Raw genomic sequence first — 21,134 nt, 5'->3', positions numbered from 1 at the left:
CTGCGAAAGGGCTCCTATAACTTCGTCGAATTGTTTTCCAACCAACCGGACGGCGCGAGACATGACCCGCCGCGCCGAACAGGGCAACGCCTCTCGCACGATAGCGAACGCTTCTCGAGCAGAACGGGACAGGCTCACCAGATACAACGACATAACCAGTGCATATTTGAACGCCGGAAGGATATACCCACCGCCGAGTCCCAAATTGAACAGGAGGCAGGCCGTCGCGTGGCGACAACTCCAGACGAACACCTTCCCTAATCCATTCCGTCTGAAACTTATCTTCCCAGATAAGCATCAGGACGACACGTGCAAATTGTGCCAGGAAGGACCAGCAACACTCAAACACATGCTGTGGGAGTGCAATGTAGTTATAGGAGGGATGGCAGTTACTCCGGAGACCCTGTCGTCGAGGTGGGCCGCCGCTCTGCGCAGCTCAGACCTCGGAATCCAGATGGGGGCAGTACAGCAAGCCTGTGAGGCGGCGTTGAGGCAGGGCCTTGACGTTCCCCCGTGGGAGACCTGAGCCCGGGTCGCGTTAAACCTTGCCGGACGTACAAGAAAGTTGTATCCATCCATCCATCCATCCAACCGGGTTCCTCTGAAAGACTCAACTGCTTCAGTTTCGTGCTCTCGTGCCAGCGAGACAGTAATCGCCAAGTTGCCCGATTCACAACCCGAAAAGATTGAACTTGCCCCAGCCGACGCGCAGAGAAGCATGTGCCCCACTGACGTGCTTTCTCTGGGACACAGGTTCGCGGTTAAAACACGTTGGCGGGCTAGTTGGTTAGAATCCACGGTAGAGTGTATAAGCGCGACTGTACGAGGACGTAGGAAGAAACAGATACACAGGCACAGCGCTTCACTATTGATTTTATTTTCGCACTCGTCGATAAATATGTACCGTACGAGCGGAAACAAACGTAACAGCAAAAAAGAGCATTCAGTGGTGAATTTCGATAAACCGCACACGTGTGCAAGGCATGGGGAAAACACGTACTGCAATGGTCACAAAGATAGACCGAGGAATCGTATCTCTTTTTCAGATAGCGATACCGAAGGCTTGCTTACGCACTTTTCCTCTAATTTTGCAATCTCGTAGGCCTCCACTATCTCCCTCGTCATCCTGCTATGAGCCCTATACACAATTGAAGTGCTTTCAAACATGGGCTTCCAGGAACAATCTCGGCAGTGAATACCCAAATGACCCGAGATTACCCTATAGTGACGTTATATCGATGCTCTTTTAATCTCTCATTGATGCATCTGCCGGTTTGACCAACATACGTTCTTCCGCATGAAAATGGAATGGCATAGACAACGTTATGAGTACAGGTTGCAAATTGTTTGCGATGTCGTCCTTTCTTTGTCTGGCGGCTGTTCATGATGTGCGCCGCCCTTCATGACGAGAGACTGCACTCAACGGACGGCATTGTTGCTACGCTACGTAGGCATTCAACGAACACTTGAAATACGCACTTTGTTCCATTGTTGTCTACCACCGCAACGCGTACCTTCATTTGCAGCTACACGTCTACGAAGCAACGACACTTTACATTATCGCAAAACTCGCAGTTGACGATGTTTGACTTTATCGGGAGAGCCGCAGTTCGTAGAATTTAGCTAACTGTCGGTCTACAATTGTTTGCTGCAGTGACAACGGTGCTTGACGCTGCGCTTTTTGGTGAACCGCTGAATCAGCAGAGGCACCTCTCGTTAAAGACTTGAACGAACCCAGAAGGAAGTGCATCATATTGGCGACGTCACATCTCAAGCAACGACTGGCAAGCCACTCCCTCCTGTCACGTCGGCTATGCGAGTGACAAATCGCTATAGCTCGCACATCGGAGCTCCACAAGCTAACCCGAACGCACTTTTCTACGTTTTATTCATCGCTTCTTTTGCCAACTTTTTCACACCACTAATCTATTATTTTTTGTTGTTTCTTGTGTTTCGCGACAATTGTCACAACATGCAGCGAGCCACAATCCGGACTATATACCAAAGCGTCTGACCTTGGTGTGCAGCGTTCTCTGCACGGCGTTATACTTCCCGGCTGCTTCTCCGTTAAGCTATAGTGTTTCACCAACGCGCGCGCGCTGCGGCAGCTGCAGGCGTTCTTTGCTCGAGGGAAATTCACGACTCGCGCGCTCTCTTCACTTCTCCTCGCTTATAAAATGGCTTGTCGCGCATGAACGGCACAGCTTTCCCGCTAACACGGAGATCGGCGCATTGCGAGCGACGAACAGCGGAAGGAAAGAGGGCTCCCTACCAATACGTGAGAGGGCGTTCACGCGTCGCAAAGGAATCGTATCTACGGGTCCCGCCGACTGCTCTCTGCCGCCTTCAGCAGGCCACCTCACTGTTTCACGCGGTAGCGCGGAGCGTCCGCGGAGGAGAAGCAGAGGGGGAGAGAGAGAGAGAGAGACGGCGCTACGATCCGTACGATCTTCTGCTTGCGTTCTCCGCAGACTCCGCAACAGCACCAGAAGTTGTGGCCGAGGTCCCGTGTTTCGGCGTAACAGTTACATCGCAGTCATGGCCGTGCGGTACTTCCACCCGGCTGATTACTGCGTGCTCGTGGCCGTGCTGGGCCTCTCTTCGTTCATCGGCGTCTACTTCGCCTGGAAGGACCGCCGCAGCACCAACCACAAGGAGTTCCTCGTGGGAAACAGACAGCTACAGGTGAGCGAGGACTGAGTGACATGCGACCGCCAAGCGGACTTGTTGCATTTCATGGTACGCACCACGTTCTCTTTCCTTCTTTTTTTTTATCATTTCGAGTGACCTTTTTTTTTTTTACTGCTTTGTTTCGTGCGGGTTACCCGACCAATTTGACTGATGCAAGACAATGTTATTTTGTGATTTGATCTTTGCGGCTCTTGGTACGCTCGACGCTCACTTATTAAAACATAGTTCGTGTCACAAAATGTGGTTGTTGCCGGCACATATTTCACGGATTCCCTGCCTCTTTTGCGTCTTTGCCTTTCTTTTTCTATATTAAAGTACTAGCTTGTAGCTGATGACAAAAGAGAACGAAAAAGCTTCGATAGTGTTGTACGCTAATGTCGCATTATTAGCAGCCTCCCATAGGCAAGAACAGAAGAGAAGAAAATAATTGAAACGAAAGCTTGTCGTAGTACATGCGCATGCACAACCGCCTGCAAATGTTTCGGGGTACTAAATGTGCGTAAAGAGAGTTTAATTTTGTCACAACCTAGCCATATGATGCGATTATTGTACGGAGAAGCATCGACTGTACTTTTTGCTTCGAAGGCGACTTCACCGGCTTCAACGCTATTTCCTTTGTCTTTTCTTTTTTCCCCGTATCTCGCGCTCCGGAGACATTTGCGGTTGGGAGCACGCATCAAGGCCTGAATTGCTCGGACGGCTGCTGTTTAACCCCGATCTGTGAAAAACTGTGCTCTATTAGCGGTACGCGTTAGTGATCATGGGTTCGAAACGCTATCTACGGAGTGCCTCTTACATTGCTAGCGAATTTCTCCGGCTGTCAGTAGACGTTGCTGGACAAGTTGGCGCCTTCCTAGGGACATGACTACGCAACGCGAGCACACAACCACAAATAAAAAAAAAGTTACAGAAACAGACAACACAGGCGCTGATATCTTTATTAACGGGCAGCAAGCTGTACGCATAATACTGTTCGGTGCCTTTTCAATATGATAGTTATTTCTATGTGTAAGACGCCACAGCTGCATAAGACAGAGTTCTGCAGATGTTTGTGAAACGCTGCAAAATCAAGTGAATAAAATAAAGAAGCTGAGCTCTCGCTTCGCTTGCGCTTAAGACTAGCATGCCTTTACGCGAATCTAAGCCCACGCCGGACCCGTCCGAATCTGGATTCGCGAGGCAGTTACCCTAAGTTTCCGAATTCGGGCACCTTGCGGTTTATACGGAATTTGAATAATTCGGCATAAAAAGACATTCGCAACATTGTGCATTGCGACATAGCTTCCTCGTCTGCCACACTTGATGATTCGGGCTATTCGTGGCGCGTGACGCATTTTCGAGGGGCAGAGCCTCTCCGGCATTCTTGTCTCAACTTATGAGAAGGCAAATGCAAAGACAGCGTAAAAAAGATGGCGGCGCGTTAATTCCTTGGCTATGATTGTCGACGTTAATGAATGCAATCAGCAGTCTAGTTTATGATGAGCATGTAACTGGTTATATGTTTTATATTGTTATGATTATTGTTATGAAGAGCAGCACATATACAATGACACATACCCAGAAACCCAAGCTGCCGTGATAGCAAAACGGTTATCTCCGGACATAAATAGATACCGGAAACTGCGTGATCTGCCCTATCAATGTTAGTCGCATTTACGCATATACAGGTATACAAAAGAAGCATAATATTTAGGTAAACTTCAGAAGGCTCCCAATGTGTACACGTAAAAGCGGCTTAAATTAACACAATTCGCTTATGGCTATTCTAATTAGCGCATTAGATGGCGGCAGTTGATTAAACGGAGCGATGTGACTATAGACTACGCTTACATGAACCCGATAAATCCGGGTCTAGTCAGCATGTCAGGCCGGAGTGCAGTCGTCGGCTTCCTGTAAACGCCAGCAGGTCGGGCCAAGCGAGCGTCGAGGCGAGTTCTCTAACACCGCCATGCGAATGGTGGGTCGACCTATAGTCGATTCGCTCGCGTCGAGTTCACGTAAACGTCACATGACAGATGAGGCATGCAGCATCAAGTGCCCCTCAACGGGGGAACGTACGTGCGCGGATGCCGCTGGCCTATTCTTGGTTTTCCTCTTTAGGTGCGCCAAGTTCGAGTGACACCGATGTCTGTGATCCACGGGGCCACATTTGGCTTTTCCTCGCCCGTCTCACCGTCTCAAAATCCCCTGTTCGAACACTTTGTGCTGGGAGCTGGCTCCTTCGTCGGCCACACTTGACGATTTTGGCTCTTCGTGGCGTGTGGCGCGTGACAGTGTGGCGTGACGGCTCGTTGGGGCCAGGTGCGCCACGCGTTTTCGTCGCGGGGCACACCCTCTCCAGCATTCTTATTCTGGTTAACCTCCCTGCCTTCTACTTATCTCTTTCCCCCTCGATTTTGTCAGTGAGTGCAGGAAATTCGCAGCCGCATGTGGTGACGCCGGCCGGCACAGGAGTGACTACTAGTCTCTGGAGGTCGCTTGGTTGCGAAATACCCTGGGGTGGCGTCGAGGCATCCCAATATAGCCGTCCCCAAACACAATTCACAATATGCTCCTTTTTTTCGCGAAGCATTGCCTGACGCGCTGAAAAAGCGTTGCAGGGAAAGATTACGCGGAATGCCAGTGTGTTTTCCGACGGATGCCAAGGACGGGGGCCACAAAATATGTGGTAGTTCAGGACTGACCACTGAAACAGCGCAAGGAACATGACAACACAAACGGCGTCTGTGTTGCCTCTTGGTTTATGTTCGTATTCACATCCTGGCAACATAATCTGCGGAATCCCGACAAATGGGAGTTTTTCGAGCACGGACTGTTTTCAACACTACTGCCGCGTGCGAGCGTCCGTGTGTGCGTGTGTGTGTGAGAGCACGCGTGTGCGCGCGAGTGTGTGTGCGTCATTGGATATAGCATTTCCAGGATGCATGTACCACATTTGATCATCATCAACTAAAATGATTATACTGAAGAAGTCGGTACTCAACCCGTATCACTAATTCGCTGGTAGGGAAGGCTCGTCTTAACGTTCGGCCTCCTTCAAGCGGCATGGTCGCAAGTTTATAGCCCATTAAATGCAGGATGGACCGCGAGGACAGGGTGACGAGCGCTGGCCTGTTGTCCTTCCTGTCTGTATTTGTTTTATCGCTCCATAAACGTGTGGCCTAGTTGGTGAACACGGCAACGAGTAGCGCGTGGCCGAGGCAATCGGTGCTTGATCTCACTATCTCTGCCGCTTTTCTGAAACATTCGGCACGTTGCGGCTCTAAGGCCCGATAGAGCGCACTGTTGTCGAGGCCCCCTGTTGTGACAGAATGAAGCAATAGAAACGTGCATTGATAGTTGTGCTTCTTTCTTTTCGAATTCCCAGACAGAGAGAAAAAAGAACAAAGGCGGGAAGATTAACCAGAACGAAAAATCCCCTTTGCTACCATACACTGGGGAAGCAAGAAGGCAATATAGAAATATGAGAAAGGAAGCTAGTAATATGGAGCGATTCAGCGATTAGAGACACACAATCACCGCTGGCAACGGTCACGATCTCAACACAGCATCACGTGCAGCACGACGAATACCAATTCAGGCTACAGCCGCTGGTGCAGGTCTGCTGTCTTTAAAAACTGTAGCAGCCCCTGAACTGCTCAATGGCCGACCAGGGAGGCCACGGTGGAGAAAACCGGTGTAATTTCGACTACCTCCACGTCTCTAACGCGCAGTTGCTTTTAATTGAACGGGCGTTTTCGTATTTCTCGCGCGTGAAATTCACTGCTGCTGTCGGCAAACGAACCCGCAGCATAAAATATGTTTTATTTCTCGAAGTAGTCCGTAATGCCTCTCGGCTTCTTGCTCCTGCAGCGCGACTCAACCGGCGTGCGGTGTCAAGTTACGACATGTTTAAACCCTGCCTCGGTATTGGACATAAAGGCAAAGTAAAGTTCTGAAAAGTAAAGCTAAAGTAAAACATCTTCAAACTAAGGGAAACATATAGCATGGTCTTCTGAATTTCATGCCTTCAAGCTTTCTAGTAACCGCCGCGCGCGTGATGGGGATGCCGGCGGGGATCGAATGAACCGAAGCGGCATGCTTTCGTGTTCGAACTAATACGAGTTTTTGTTCCATAGTCAATGCATGCTTTCTCGCAACTAGTTTACAGCGCGATCAAATTAGGCGAGAAGTCGAATTAACAGAGGTCGAAATAACGAGAGTCAACTGCATCTGACAGCGAGAAAGCGCCTAACTGATCGCGCACGCCTCATCCATGGCAAGGCATTAGTCAGAAAATTACGCGCAAAATCAGCATTTAGGTTCACGTGAGATAAAAAGAAAAGCAATAAACTGCAGATCAACGCACATGTTGACATTTATGTTAAGCGGAGCTTTAACGACGCAGTTAAGTACTATAGAACTGCATGTGACGAGAACAATTGGCATTTATATCCTATGCAACGTGCAGTCTCGTGCATCGGGAGGTGAAATCGTTCGAGGAATGGTTCCAGCCACAAGTTAACGTTAAAGGTATTTATTTTGTTTAATAACTCCACACCGATGAAAATAAACATATCTTAATCGCTACGAAGCTTGGCATGTGACGCTTTCATAATGATGCACACTTTTTCTCTTTCCGTTTCCCCTTTCCATGAATAGGCCTCCAGTCATTATATATACTATTGTTTTTTTTTCTTTCTTTCTTTCTTTCTTTCTTTCTTTCTTTCTTTCTTTCTTTCTTTCTTTCTTTTTGTGGTAGTGCACCCGGCAAGTAATAAGTGTAATCTCGTGCAACGTTTGTATTTACGCACTACTATAAGCTACAGTACAATAACATGCCAACTTAGGCAGGTTGGTACATGCTTGAAGAAAACGATTAACAGGGCTGGAAAACGGGACGTGACTGAGACAGACAAGCACTTGTCCGTCTCAGTCACGTCCCGTTGTCCCACGCTGCTAATAATTTTCTTCAGCTGCTACAAGCATACCTGTAGAATTTACGGGGAGAAAGAAACAAAAGTTAACTTAAGCGACATTGGTCCGTGCTCTCTCGTCGCGTTTCAAGATCATTCTGTCGAATTGCTTTTATTCTTTCTCTACTCTTTCCAGGTAATTATTTTTTTTTCTACTCTTCAGTAGAGCGCTATTGTTGCCCGAGCACTTGTGCAGGTTGTTTATAAGGTTTCTTCGTTTCGTGCATTGACATTAAGGCAGCAAGTATGCCACTAATGGGCTTGGATGAATAAAACAAGTGTAATCTATGTAGAGAGCTTGGACTGAAGTTTAATATATGCCGGGAATCAAGTACAGTAACTACGAAGTCAGTCATGGCATGCGTGCATTTGCGCCCGCGATCAGTCAAGTAGACATGCGCTGTCCGTCGCGAGAACTGCCGCAAGCCAGCTGACGGTGATTACGCCCTTTTAAGTACTAACTGCAAAGGACGCGCAATAAATTTGTTCGAGCACCACAAGCAGTGTCGAGTTTGTTCTCTCCAGCGTCCTAGAAAACAAACCAGAAAACACGTCCTCTGCTCTTGCCCCAATAAAGAACACAGGGTAATCTACCTTCATTTGTGGAAACCGTTGCCTTTCTTCTTTTAAACGAGTAAATGTTAACAAAAACCGGAACGAGTCATCGCGGCACTAAAGCCAGCACGCTCAACATGTGCCGCTTTAGCACGTTATATTTTGTGAACAAAACAGAGGACACATATTGCACCCACGTTTTGTCTGACATAAGCGGAATTCCATTCAAAATTTTGTTCAGAAATTTGAAGCGGAGTTTTTTTATTTTTGTTCAAATGGAGTTTTCTTTTTAAAGAAAGCTTGCTTGACAATCTTTTTCTTCTCTTGTGCTCCATATAGGAAGATAATATTCTGCACAAATGTTGTCAAACGAACGTTCTATGTTTGACACGTTTTTCAAGTTTCTGTATGAAATAGAAAATGCGTCAACACGCATCAAAGTTTAAACATCTTTTATCATTTGGGCCATGTTTGGAAATTTCTAACATCTTTTTTGTTGTTGATGTTGTTTACGGACAGCATAAAAAATCGCATAGAACTAACCTACTATGAAGCGTATTAAAATGAGCTGAAAGATTTTTGGACACAACGTTCTTGGTTTGCATTTAATTCGGCCGTAAAATCGGAAAATATTGTGGTAAGCAACAGAAAGACGCTCTCGCCGCCACATTCAACATATTTTTTGGCTTGCTGGGAACGCTTTTCGGTAATGAAATTTTCGGTTCCAAGCAGTGTGGATATTCCTACATGACATATAAAACAACCAGACAAAACAAAAAATATCAATCGGACATGCATGTTTGACCTCAAGTGAATCACCCTAATGTACTATAGCATCTGCTTTCCTCGCATAGAACGACCGCTATCCTCAAGTCACCTGGGTAAAAGCCAATTTCTATTGATATTAATACCCCGCGTGCGTCATGAACGGTATGTTAGAAGGCGAACGCTTGCTCACATGAAGATAAATGGCTTCGTCATCTGACTTTAGATGTGCAACTATAATACGTGCGCTATCATTATTAATGCTTCAGCTATGCTGTTTTGAGAAGAAAAAAAATAGAATGAAATGAACTTAAACATCACTATTGACTACCTGTGTCTTTCTCTTTCTTTTTTTACTCGCACAAGGGCCAGATGTGGCCAGTACAACGTGATTAAATGCACGTTTAAAGTCGCGACCAATTTCATTTTCTGTACCTCGCAATAAGGTCGGAGCACGTTGACAGCGAATTAATGACAATTCCAGCGAATCGAAAATACACGCAGATCCAACGCGTTGTTGGAGCCTAAATGACACGAAGCTTGTTTTGAGTTAGAGGCAACATCATTAGCGGATGACACGAGCACAGCCTTGTCACCTGTAGCCCGTTGTTACGTAGCTGCCTGCGTCAAGACGACGAAGCCAATCGTTGTATGATGCTTGTCGAGGGAAGAATGTCGACGAGAGGTGCGCATGGCACCGAGAGGTACGCCGCATGTCTAAATGCACTTAAGGCTTCTACACAGCTTATGTCAAAGTGGCTCAACTATTCTGTACGCATTTGCAGTGACACATACCCACTGCCGAAGTTGCCCGTTCAAGCACGTAGCCAGTGGGACAAGTTGCCTGTTAGGCAGTACAGTAGCAGTCAGCAAGTTTCTATATCAGACATATACCCAGGGGCACATCTGAGTTAGGTTGTCTACTAGGCGAGATAGAAGCCATCTGCAAGTTGTCAATATATGCGTATCAATAGAGAAGTCAAGAAACAATGACACGAAGGACAGCATAGGGGAAATTATTTACAGCTTCTAATTGCATTAAACAAATGATAAATACGTGGAAACGAAAGTGGACAAAAAAGATCACTGGATTCAGATTGGATACGCACCCACGTCTTCACGTTGCGCATGCGATGCTTTTACCAAATGAGCTACCGCGACGCCGTTTTCCTATCCACTTTCTGAGATATTTATGTCTGTCTACTAGAACTAACACTGGGAGTGTTAGCCAGCGCCATCACTCACGACTGTGGCAGTGGATGTAGAACATCTTCTCTACCGCTGGCACCACGTAGTACGTGAACTTTTTGTGAAAATGTGTAAACGGTTCACTTTTATCCGGCATCCGACCCCTGTGAAAGCTGTTATTTCTTCTTTTTTCTTTCTGTTTATATGGTTCTCTGGTCACAACTTTTTATGTGTGCATTCATAGGGAGGAGGGGAGGGGGAAAGTATGCATGTGCGTGTTCAACTACAATTTTGGAATGTCAGTCTTTCTTCACTAGACAAACATCCCATACCATCATCGTTAATAAACACCAAACAACATAGCACATCTATACACTGCAAGGCAGCGATCACAAATAAACGCAGCGAAGCGTTTGTGAGGCCCATGATATGAGAGCAGCGTAATACTGTGGAGTTCCGGGAGAGAAAAAAACTCAACTCTCACCTAACTATACTTGCTTTTCAAAGCTCGTCCGAAAGCAACGAGTGCTCTCCCATACACGTAACCGCTGTAACAGTCTAGAAGGAATTGCTTCTTAGAAGCCAGAAATGAATTCCGCCGATTGTCGCGAGCGCAACTTCGTCTCGCATGCGATAAAATATAATGTGCTTCCTGCACGATACTGTTCTCCCTGCAAGCGAAATGCAGAAAGCGGACGTGCTTCCTTAGCTTCCGCTTGCACCGATTTTCTTCGCTTGGAAAGGGGCGCCTCCCGCAAGCAAAACGTATCAGCAGGAAGGGTTTGTGAGGCATCTGGAGTCTATATTTGGTGCGCCAATAAAGCGAACATAAATATATAGGCACCCACTTTCTCATTAAAAAGAAAGAGAAACCAGACTTAACAAGTTTACCTATTCGTCTTATCGCTCCCTCATAAACAAGACTTCACATTGCATGAATACAACCGGCCTATTATTGTAGAATGAGAGGCAACTTAGTACTGTTTCGCCCGTGTCAAATCGTCTGACGGCTGCAGATGTGCATTGCTGCAGCAACGCTGCAGAGTTGCAGATGCATCGTATCAAAAACGCAAATGAATGAATGAATTATAAATTTTATTTAGTGAGCTTCTGCAGCGCATGCGCCGGATGGAAGTGGTCCCAACGTCACAGGAATCCATATGATGCTCTCGCCGCCGGCCCCGTGGTTACGAGCCGCAAACGTTCCACACTTGATGATTTGCGAGCATAAGGTCAAAGTACTAATTCTACCCGTCGCTATTCATCGCTTAAATGTCTCTCGTTTCGTCAACATCAGGGCGCTCGCTCCTCGTCCAAAGTACGTCGGCATTTCATGTGTGGGTTCTTCGATGGAAGCTTTGGCACGCTCACTGACTACAGACGCATGGCTTAATGCCTCCCTTCAGGGGGGGAGGCGACCGGTGTAGCGTGCGCACAGTCACACACAGCCATACACGATATATATATATATATATATATATATATATATATATATATATATATATATATATATATGTGTGTGTGTGTGTGTGTGTGTGCAATATGTATGTAAAGAGATTCTTCCGGCTATCTTTCAAACGTAAAGAACTTGAGCGGTGCTACGCGGTAAGCAGAATAAAGTCCTTTTCACCTACGCCTAAATAAACAGGTGTGCGGGTTTGTGCCCATGTGCAACTCGTCGGGCGCTTCGCATCTTACTGGAAACCGTCGTGAAAATCGCTGTTGTGGGGCCAGCTGCGAGGTTTTGAAACCACAGGCACAAATGTTCATGACAGCTGCCCATTCTACACTCTCTGTTCGGTCCTGCTTGCAGCAACATATTCGCAACATGTCTCCATGACCAATTCCGCTAAATACACGGTGGTTAAAATACTCTAACGTTCATTGACTACAACAATACTGCCGTGCTCTCTGTTGATCTTGCGATACTGCTTGTATTGTATCATCTATCTATCTATCTATCTATCTATCTATCTATCTATCTATCTATCTATCTATCTATCTATCTATCTTTCTCTTTTTCTTTTTCTTTTTCTTTTTCTTTCCTTCTTTCTTTCTTTCTTTCTTTCTGTCATTTCAATGAACTATTTTGCGTTTAGGAATGACAAAATATCGCTACAGCAGTCTCATGCCTTTTGCTCTTTTTCAACGGCTTAAGGTAATCGTACTTCGAACTGAGCTGGCATTTGCAGTACCTCTGGAGTCGCTAGTTTAGTATCTTAGAATGGCGGTCGTGTATTGGTGCATTCAAGAACTTCCGTTTTTGCACGGCAATATGAACTGCACGAGTCCTTTCTGTTTTCTTTGGAATGTTGTGCCACTGACTTGCATTAGTAGCTGATAGCGATGTGAATTATTTTGCGCCGAGTCCAAGGTTCTTCTTTATCCTGTTTTTCCTGCAGTGGCTCTGCAGTGGTTGTGACAACAAAGTGCGCTGTGAATGGACGTTCACCTGTTGTCGATATATCGCACTCTGTAACTGTGCATGAAGTATGGCGTGCTGCGATCGGTTTATGTGACAGTTTTTGTAACCTCCGATATTTTTTTTTTTATTTTCTGTCATTGGTAAACTTGTTTTTGCTTTTTCATTCATATTTGATAGCCCCTGGGTTTTTTTTTTTTTTTTTTTTTTTAGGATAGCCGGCCATTCAATGCCAAACAACAAAAACCGTTATGAAGAAGTGAATGCTTGGAACGGACGATAGACTTATGGTGCTCATTTTCTGGATGAGTGGTCTCGAGAAATGGCACCAGTCTGAGGATCTCTGGCGAATCAAACTGCCCTTAATGTTGGCTAAATTCTATTCCACATGAGCTACACCTTCGCTTAAGTAAATTGGGAAGTTGTCTCGTGCAATCCTTCTCGATGTGCAAAATTATACAGGGTGTTTCAGCAAACACTTTCAAATTTTTTTTAGTGGTTGCCTGTGGCAGATAGCTGAATTCTAGTTTATGAGCTGGTCTACTCGAAGCGGCGGACACTACTTGCACAAAAAAACTGAAATGCTAAATCGACTAATTAACACGAATTCATTCATTATCTTTTAGCTAATTACCTTATGACCCCTATTGCAATTCACAAACTGTAGCCGCGGAGTTCGCATTGCGGATCCATTTGGAACGATTTCTCAGCACGACACCAGTTTCGAGATATAAATTCCCGAACTTTCCGGAGAAATGCATTGGCGTTCCAGTTACTTCTGTGCTTCAGTGCATGAAACGACGTTTCGTTAACAAATTAACTGGAACGCTAATGCATCTCTCCGCAAAGTTCGGGAATTTATATCTCGAAACTGGTGTCATCTTGAGAATTTGTTCCAAGTGGATCCGCCTTGCGAACTCCACGGCTACAGTTTGTGAATAGCAATATTGGCCATAAGGTAATTAGCTAAACTTAATTAGTGAATTTTAATTAATTAGCCGATTTTGCATCTTAAAGTTGTGTGCAAGTATGGTCCACCGCTTCGAGTAGACCAGCTAATGAACTAGAATTGTGACATCTGCCACAGGCAACTTTTAAAGATTTTTCAGTGTTCGCTGAAACACCCTGTACACATCATGGTTTTATGTTCGCGTCCATCGCATCCTAAATTCCGTTATCTGCTGCAGGCGATATAACATTCTGTTTGTTCCGAAAGTAATGCTTGATGTACTACCGTCATACAAACAAACGCGAACAAATCTAAAACAAATAGAGTGTATTGTTGCATTTCCAGGATCGACTCCATTTGTACTAGCGGCCTAATTCAGGCTCCGATAAGTACGCCTGAGAGCACGCCAAAGATAGAAACCGTCTACGGAGCGATTGCATGTCGCACTCCGATATAACTATACGCGCAACGAGATTCCTATTTCTTTTCTTGTTCGCCTTTTAATTTATGCTAATGGTACATTAAGCGTTACTTACAGGCTAGAACTTACAGGCTAGACGGAATAGGATAAATATATATTTAGGCCATCGCCTATTAAGCGCCTCCTGCGAGCTGAAACAATCGCTGCACGTGCATTCTAGGTCAATAAAGGCGCTGGCACATACCTGGCACTTGCCGTATATTTAGCTCCTCTTTTTAGAAAACGTTTGCAGTGGCGGTAATTGAAACTAAATGGGTAAGCTGTTCCTGCAACCAAGATGATATCAATTTACCTCACGCGAGCCAAGCGGGCGCGTACGAAACACTCCAGATATTTATGGCAGCATACACTAAAGCAGTTAGGTGAAGTGTAAAATTCGGCAGTTTAATGCATTATCATATCAGTGTTTCACAACTAACCTTTCCAGCTATTTCGCAGTCGAAATTGCCACAAAAGGAACGTTAGGTTCTGACAGGCGCAGAATATGCTCTATTATATGTAAATAAAAAGAAAAGACGCCCAGTTAGTAGCTTTAAGCACAGATATCCAAAGTTCCATCTAACCTCGTCTTGCCGTTAATGTCGCACAGAAAGCGTAACAGTCGTACCGTCTTTATTGCCAAATAAGTGTTTCCTTTAAGAGTAGACCACATGCTGTGCGTCCGGGTGGTCAGTCGAAGGGGTCATTAGTGTTGTCCCCGTATTTCCGCCGCAGTGAAACGAAACCAGATTGCTGGGTCACTTTCTGTCCTTTCTAGTGCCGCCAGTGTGTACACCTGCTGCACTTACACGCGCGCAGGTGCTCCCGTTATCGTTAATTATTGAAGCAGTGCTTGTGCCGATTACCGAGTGCCTTCCGCGTACATTCAGAGCGAGCTGCTCCTTTGCTCACTGTTTGCGCAGGTGTTTCCGGTGACGATGTCGATGATGGCGAGCTTCCTGTCGGCGATCGCTATACTTGGTGTTCCTTCAGAAAGCTTCATTCATGGCGCCCAGTACATGGTCAACTTCATCGGTGTCATTGTCGGCATTGTTTTGGCAGCCCACGTGTTTCTGCCCGTGTTCTACGAGATGGATATGATCAGTGTGAATCAGGTGAGGACGTGTTGCTCGGTTGCTGCCTGTGGAGGATATAGTGACAACGATGAAAATATTGAAGGAAACAGCATTTTCGCCTACCACTGCCATCATCATCATCGATGGAGGGGGGGACGTGCAGGGGTTAATCCCCTTTTACCCCTGTCTCGCCCCGAAGGAAAACTGCCAGACCAGTTTTCAATAAAGTTTTTGCTCGCACCCGCGTTTGTGCAGGAAGGTGTAGGATATTTCGAACCTGCTTTTCGTTTCCTGAAATTTAGTTAGCACCTACATCATTTGTAGTATTGTGACGCCTGTGTCAGGGATATTGTGATACCGTATACTATAGAAACATGCTTCTGCTTTCTTGTTTTTCTTTTACTTTAATCGCACAGAGTAATAATTTCTACACACTCAAATGTGTAGAAATGTATAAAGGCATAGAAGGCCATTGGGAAGATATAACACGTTTAAGGGTGTAAATTTTTTACTTTGATACAAGTGTATGTTTGCAATTAGTTACGTTTGTGATCTGAGATATTGTATAAAGATAGTTTATGTGGTTATTTCTGTTATTTCCAGGGTTGCAGATGGCTATAATTGTTATTTTCATGTCTATTTGTTTTTGTTTTTGGGTGGTGTAAATACTGTGTTTCTTTCGTACTCTGATACAATTTCCTTTGCACTGCTCATTTCTTTATCTCGCATGCTGTTCTGCTGTATCTGCATTCTACCGTCCGCCTGGAACTCCGTCAGATTGTTTATACAGCTCCTAGTACATGTAGCCAGCCATAAGTGTCTGGACAACACATTGCTTTGAACTCAATTGAATATCTGAACGACATGTACAAACCCACTCTTGTCAACACTAAGGCCTCTACAGTTTTGAAAAGCGCGAATTCGTCTGACACCAGTTTCTGTACTCCGAGTAAGCTACTTCGCTTATCGTATTTTTATGACGTTCCTTGATAGTTCCAATTACGGTACCGCTATAACAAAAATTTATAACAAATTACGGACATCACTACATGCAGTCGTCGCAATCAAACGCAATTTATTCATTCGCCGCTAGAAGTGAATACGCTGTGCACCCGCTGCCTTTAATTGGTGATGAACGGGACCTTTTTAAACAGAGGGCTCATAAACTAATCAGAAGTAAGACGAACACTAAAGCTTGTGTCCCTCTTAAGTGCTTGTGCGTTTGTAGCTTACACTTTCTCACCGCCTTTCGCAACGAGACAAAACAATCCGCTTGACGAGCTGCGCGGATTCGAAATATAAATGCCTTCTTTTAGCTTAAGATTCGTAGTGATATATTCGTATGAAACAAATTGCTACTGTTCGTAATAAATATTCTGATTTTAAGGAGATTTTGCCACTGCGGAGGCTAAAATCGTAGTCGGCGACTCCAAGACCGCCGTCAAGAACTATGCCAAAGAAAGAGTCTTGCCGGAAGTGCTAAGAATTTTAACCAACTTTCGTGAAGGTAGAGATGTTCACATTATATCGGCACCCGCACACTCCTACCTTCCCGGGAACGAAATAACGAACAACCTCGCTCGATAAATGACGGACCGAGCAGGTGACACGCAAATACTGGAAACGGAAAGAGACCGGATGACCAGCTTTAACGAGATCACCAAACACTATACATTATAAAGGGCCCCTTCATCCCTCCCCCACCCCCTCCCCGGCATACTCCTCATTAAGTAGACTGCAAGCGACGGCATGGCGCCTCTTACAAACAGATACATATGCGAACCCGGTAGCCTATAGCGCTACTACCCGGTCATTTACGCTGATATAAGTAGATTCTGTCAATAAAGGGCGGACCTACAATATTTGGTTTGAACAGAATAAAACACATAAGACCAGAAAGCAGTGGGAGACCGCGTGCTCAGATGTGCACCGGAAGACCAATTCAAGACTATCCATCAAGCCGAAGATGCCGCTAGGACCAAGGGCTCGAGGCCGTCATCTAGGTAGGGAAGGCTAGGTCTCAAAAATCTGCTGTACTGAAATCCTTCTGCTCATCCAGTGAAATTCTGCTCATCCAGTGAATAAACCTTAAGTAGTTAGTGCACCCTGTGTACGCGTAGTTGTCCGTCTGGTCATTTGTGTTGTCTGGCGCTTTTTTACTACGTATATGAACCAACTAGCCCAAAAGTACGTCTTGACCATTGCTCCTCCTCCTTAAAGAGATTTTGAGTTTGAATCCGAAAACGAAGTTTGCCGTAGACTGTGTGAATTGTTTGCACTATTGCACGATTTTTTTTTTTCTCTTCGCTTGCTATATCTTTATGCAGTACCTGGAGAGGAGGTTCAACTCTGTGCTCATTCGAAAGCTTACGTGCGTCATGACTACTATCCAAATGGTAATTTGTATTTAAGATATTTATTTGTGGGAAAATTCGGCATTTACTTATTTTTGTACCTTTCAGTGTTTCTACATGGGAGTAGTACTCTACGCTCCGTCACTTGCACTTGGATCAGGTGAGTGGACTCCCTTTGATTCGCATTTCTTATTGACATTTGCACTGAGAACACTCGCATCACTTATCTCGCACGTCAAAAGCACTGTGAAGCAGGTTACAGCAATTAACGCCTTAGTGTGGCAGATCAATCGTCTTTTGATTGATTGATTGATTGATTGATTGATTGATTGATTGATTGATTGATTGATTGATTGATTGATTGATTGATTGATTGATTGATTGATTGATTGATTGATTGATTGATTGATTGATTGATTGATTGATTGATTGATTGATTGATTGATTGATATTCAATATCTCTTTGTCCATAAGTAGAGTTGGGTGGACTTCTAGAGAGAAGACTGCACGGTTGGGAAGGAACGCAGGTATTCAAATGACATGCCATCCCTTTTCTCCTCGACCCTCCCCCTCAAGCAAGGAGGCGGTTGCTTCTTGATAAGCAGGGAGTGAGAGCAGCGGGAGGAGTCGGAAGGTGACCGGAACATCGAGACGACTGGATATGTTTTCTTTCTGTCCGCCTGGCATTTGTCGCGAAAAACGTACGCACTCTCAATGGCTCAACTGCATTGTAACGAAGCTTGCCAGAACACCGCCGACGAACGGGATACAAGAAGAGTCGCTGGAATGAACGTGGCTCTCCTGGCGTTAAGTGTACTTCTTCATACTGTGCTTGGCATTTAAGCCACGGAACTTCATTGAACTTTCAGTCGCTTTGCTTGTCATAAAGTCAGACTTTGGGTCATATCTGTTGTATCACAACAAAACTATGTTTTTGTTGATCTTGGGGTGAATGAGAGATTGTGCTTGATGTGGACGCTGTAATTTTTAGCTTAAAACTCATCCACGCAGTGACAGGCCTTCCTGTGTGGCTCTCCATTGTGCTGAACGGAGGCGTTTGTGCCTTTTACACGGCAATTGTGAGTATTGACGCATTGTTATCTCTCTTCAGGTGTCCTCTAATAGTTTTTAATGCTGCCACTGCTGACAGGTACAAGGTCGTAAGAACAATTATTATTACATAAATTGGTACAGGGAATAGAGGTAATATAGAAATAAATGTGAAAGTATGAACAAACGAAGGGCTACCGTAAACGTTCACTCCGATGACCTACACACTCGACTTCAACTCTTTATGTCGTGGTTCTGCGAAATTTACTCTAAGACTGCATCGCAGGAACAGAGAAAGGTCCTCACCTCGTGGTGAGCAAAAACTTTTCAACATGCCGACTGAAATCGACGCTAAGTTCGGTCACTTCCAAACTTGTGTATGTGCCGCCAACACGATGAAGCAAATTTAAGAAGCGATAGCTCACTCGAACCTGCATTTCGCTCCTTTGCAAGCGAGAGCAAAATTTGCGAGGTCTTGTAGTAATTAGACGTGTACTAATAAGTAGGTGCGCAGAAGCCGAAATAATCTTAAGTTTGTTTTGACTTTTTTCAACCCAGCTACAACTAATTTTGCAGAGTATCGACACCTACTATGCCCTTGGCGCAGAAATTTCTTTTTAGACTCGTAAAGTTTAATTAACTTTCACTCGATTACGGTGTCGAATAACTTTCTTAAACTTTTATCAACACAGGGCTAGTCTGGCTCCTTCCCCGCTGTGCTCGTTTTGTCGTGAAGACGAGACAAATGATCATTCTTTTTTCTCTTTTTTCCGTCCTCAATTCATAATTTCAAGGGAAAACGTTTTTTGATGAAACATTTAGACAAATTGGAATGAATTTTTTTCAATTGCTGAAATCCTTTCTCTCTGAACATCCTCTTTCGGGCAATGTCACAAAGATGCTTGCTCAGCCGTTGAGAGTTTATAATTGTTTAAAATAAATTTTTAGCTTGAATTTCTAATTCGTCGTGTTATTTTCTACTCCTTTGATACTTCCCCAATTATTTAGTCTGCTAATTACCTTCATCTAATTTCATCCGGGTCAATCGCCCATAGTGCGTAAGAGCTATAAGCAGAGGGCAAACAAACAAACAATTTAGGACAGACCGTTCAACAACGCCTGCTTACGATACCACCGGTTGACTACAAGAGCACGTGATAGAAAGACCGAGAATATTTCGAAATGTGGCCTCGCGCCTTTCCCTCGCAAATAATTATATATTGAACTCACAGGCACGCGGTAACACATTCATAAACAGCGACAAGAGACGCTCAGGGGAAGTATTTACCACCCCAGACAGCTTTGTTAACTACGCCTGTATAACTGGCACATTAACCAACCAGCCAAGCAACATCAAAGAAGTAAAGATGTTCAATCACAATCAACATCATGATCATCGCTACACCACTGGTTAAGTCCTGTACGACAAAACTTCCTTCAGCACCTTTCACATATTAAAGTTCGCGTTATAAAACTATAGTCCCAGCTGTCGCGGATGCCTGTTTCGAGTCGGTAGATTAGGAATGTAGCTAAGGATATTACAAAGGCATTCCGATTTCGCAGGGTGGCATCAAAGCCGTCGTTTGGACCGACGTTATACAGATGGTGTTGATGCTTTCTGGGTTCTTCATCGTCACCATCCAGGTAAGGACACTTTTGTCGAAACAGTTGCACCATAAATAACGTATCGAGCATACAACTTGTTCCGCTGACGTAGAACAGGCATTCAGTGCACAAAACGTTACTGAGGCGAAAGCCTTAAATGCCTCGTCAGACGGCGACCCTGAAAATGCGGCGTGTGGTACAGAAAGTCATGTGAGCTCGTCTCGCGCGCACACGTGTTCGCGCCACTGCTCGCGCATTCGTCGGCGGCGTCGTCGTCTTCCACAGCTGGCTCCGAAGCCGCTCATCATGCCAATAAAAGGCAAATTAAGATAGAGTTAACTCAGGCACTCGAACTCATGACCTTCGGTGGGAGTCGAACCATCGAGCTTATATGGAAGTAGAACCCGTGGGCCTTTGGTGTTAAGGCCACGGTAATTAAGGCACAGTTAATTAATTTAGAGTTAGTTAAGGCACTCGAATCCATGATCTTTGGTAGGAGTGGCACTCTCGACCTTAGGTGTTCATAAGGGCGAAGTTAATTAAGGCGCAGTTAATTAAAATAACGTCAATTAAGGCACTCGAACCCATTATGTTTGGTGGGAGATAATATAAGTAACAACGCATTCGAATGAGAATGTCAAGTAATTTAATGAATGTCTCTTGAGCGCGCAGGCTTCCGCCTTCACCCTCTTTGGCGTATACTAAAGAGACTTTCGATTTTTGCCTCGTCGATGCATGCTTATGATGGAAATAAGTATAATCAACCACATTTTACATCTCTTCGGTGGAGGCGTAATGACAACTCTTTTGTAACGAGCTTTGCCTGAAGCCCAGGTGGTCAAAAATTTATCTAACAGCTTCAACTGCAACACCTCCTATAGACTTTGCGTAACTTTTAGGTGTTACCAGTCAATCAATCTGGTTTTGTATATCAAGGTTACAGCACTACGAGAGACGCCGCTATGTGAACGCTATGTGAATGTAATGATACATGATATGTGAACTATGCTGCTATGTGGAGGGTCTTGAATGAATTTAACCATTAACCCAAAATCAAGAAAGGG

General features: G+C 45.0%; 1 protein-coding gene across 1 annotated transcript in view; it reads left to right on the top strand.

Moving 5' to 3' along the window:
* Positions 1-21,134, top strand: part of LOC126531531 (sodium-coupled monocarboxylate transporter 1-like) — a 75,611-nt gene that overhangs the window by 31,841 nt on the left and 22,636 nt on the right. Inside the window, exons 2-7 of the mRNA XM_050179079.2 lie at positions 2,472-2,685; positions 14,909-15,100; positions 17,389-17,457; positions 17,524-17,575; positions 18,427-18,494; positions 20,029-20,109. Of these exons, the coding sequence (XP_050035036.1) occupies positions 2,539-2,685; positions 14,909-15,100; positions 17,389-17,457; positions 17,524-17,575; positions 18,427-18,494; positions 20,029-20,109 (609 nt within the window). The 5' untranslated portion in view covers positions 2,472-2,538. The remainder of the gene's footprint in view (positions 1-2,471; positions 2,686-14,908; positions 15,101-17,388; positions 17,458-17,523; positions 17,576-18,426; positions 18,495-20,028; positions 20,110-21,134) is intronic.

The sequence above is a fragment of the Dermacentor andersoni genome, chromosome 5 (assembly GCF_023375885.2).
Source record: "Dermacentor andersoni chromosome 5, qqDerAnde1_hic_scaffold, whole genome shotgun sequence".
Lineage (NCBI taxonomy): Eukaryota > Metazoa > Arthropoda > Arachnida > Ixodida > Ixodidae > Dermacentor > Dermacentor andersoni.
This window is presented reverse-complemented; position numbering and strand designations above follow the sequence as displayed.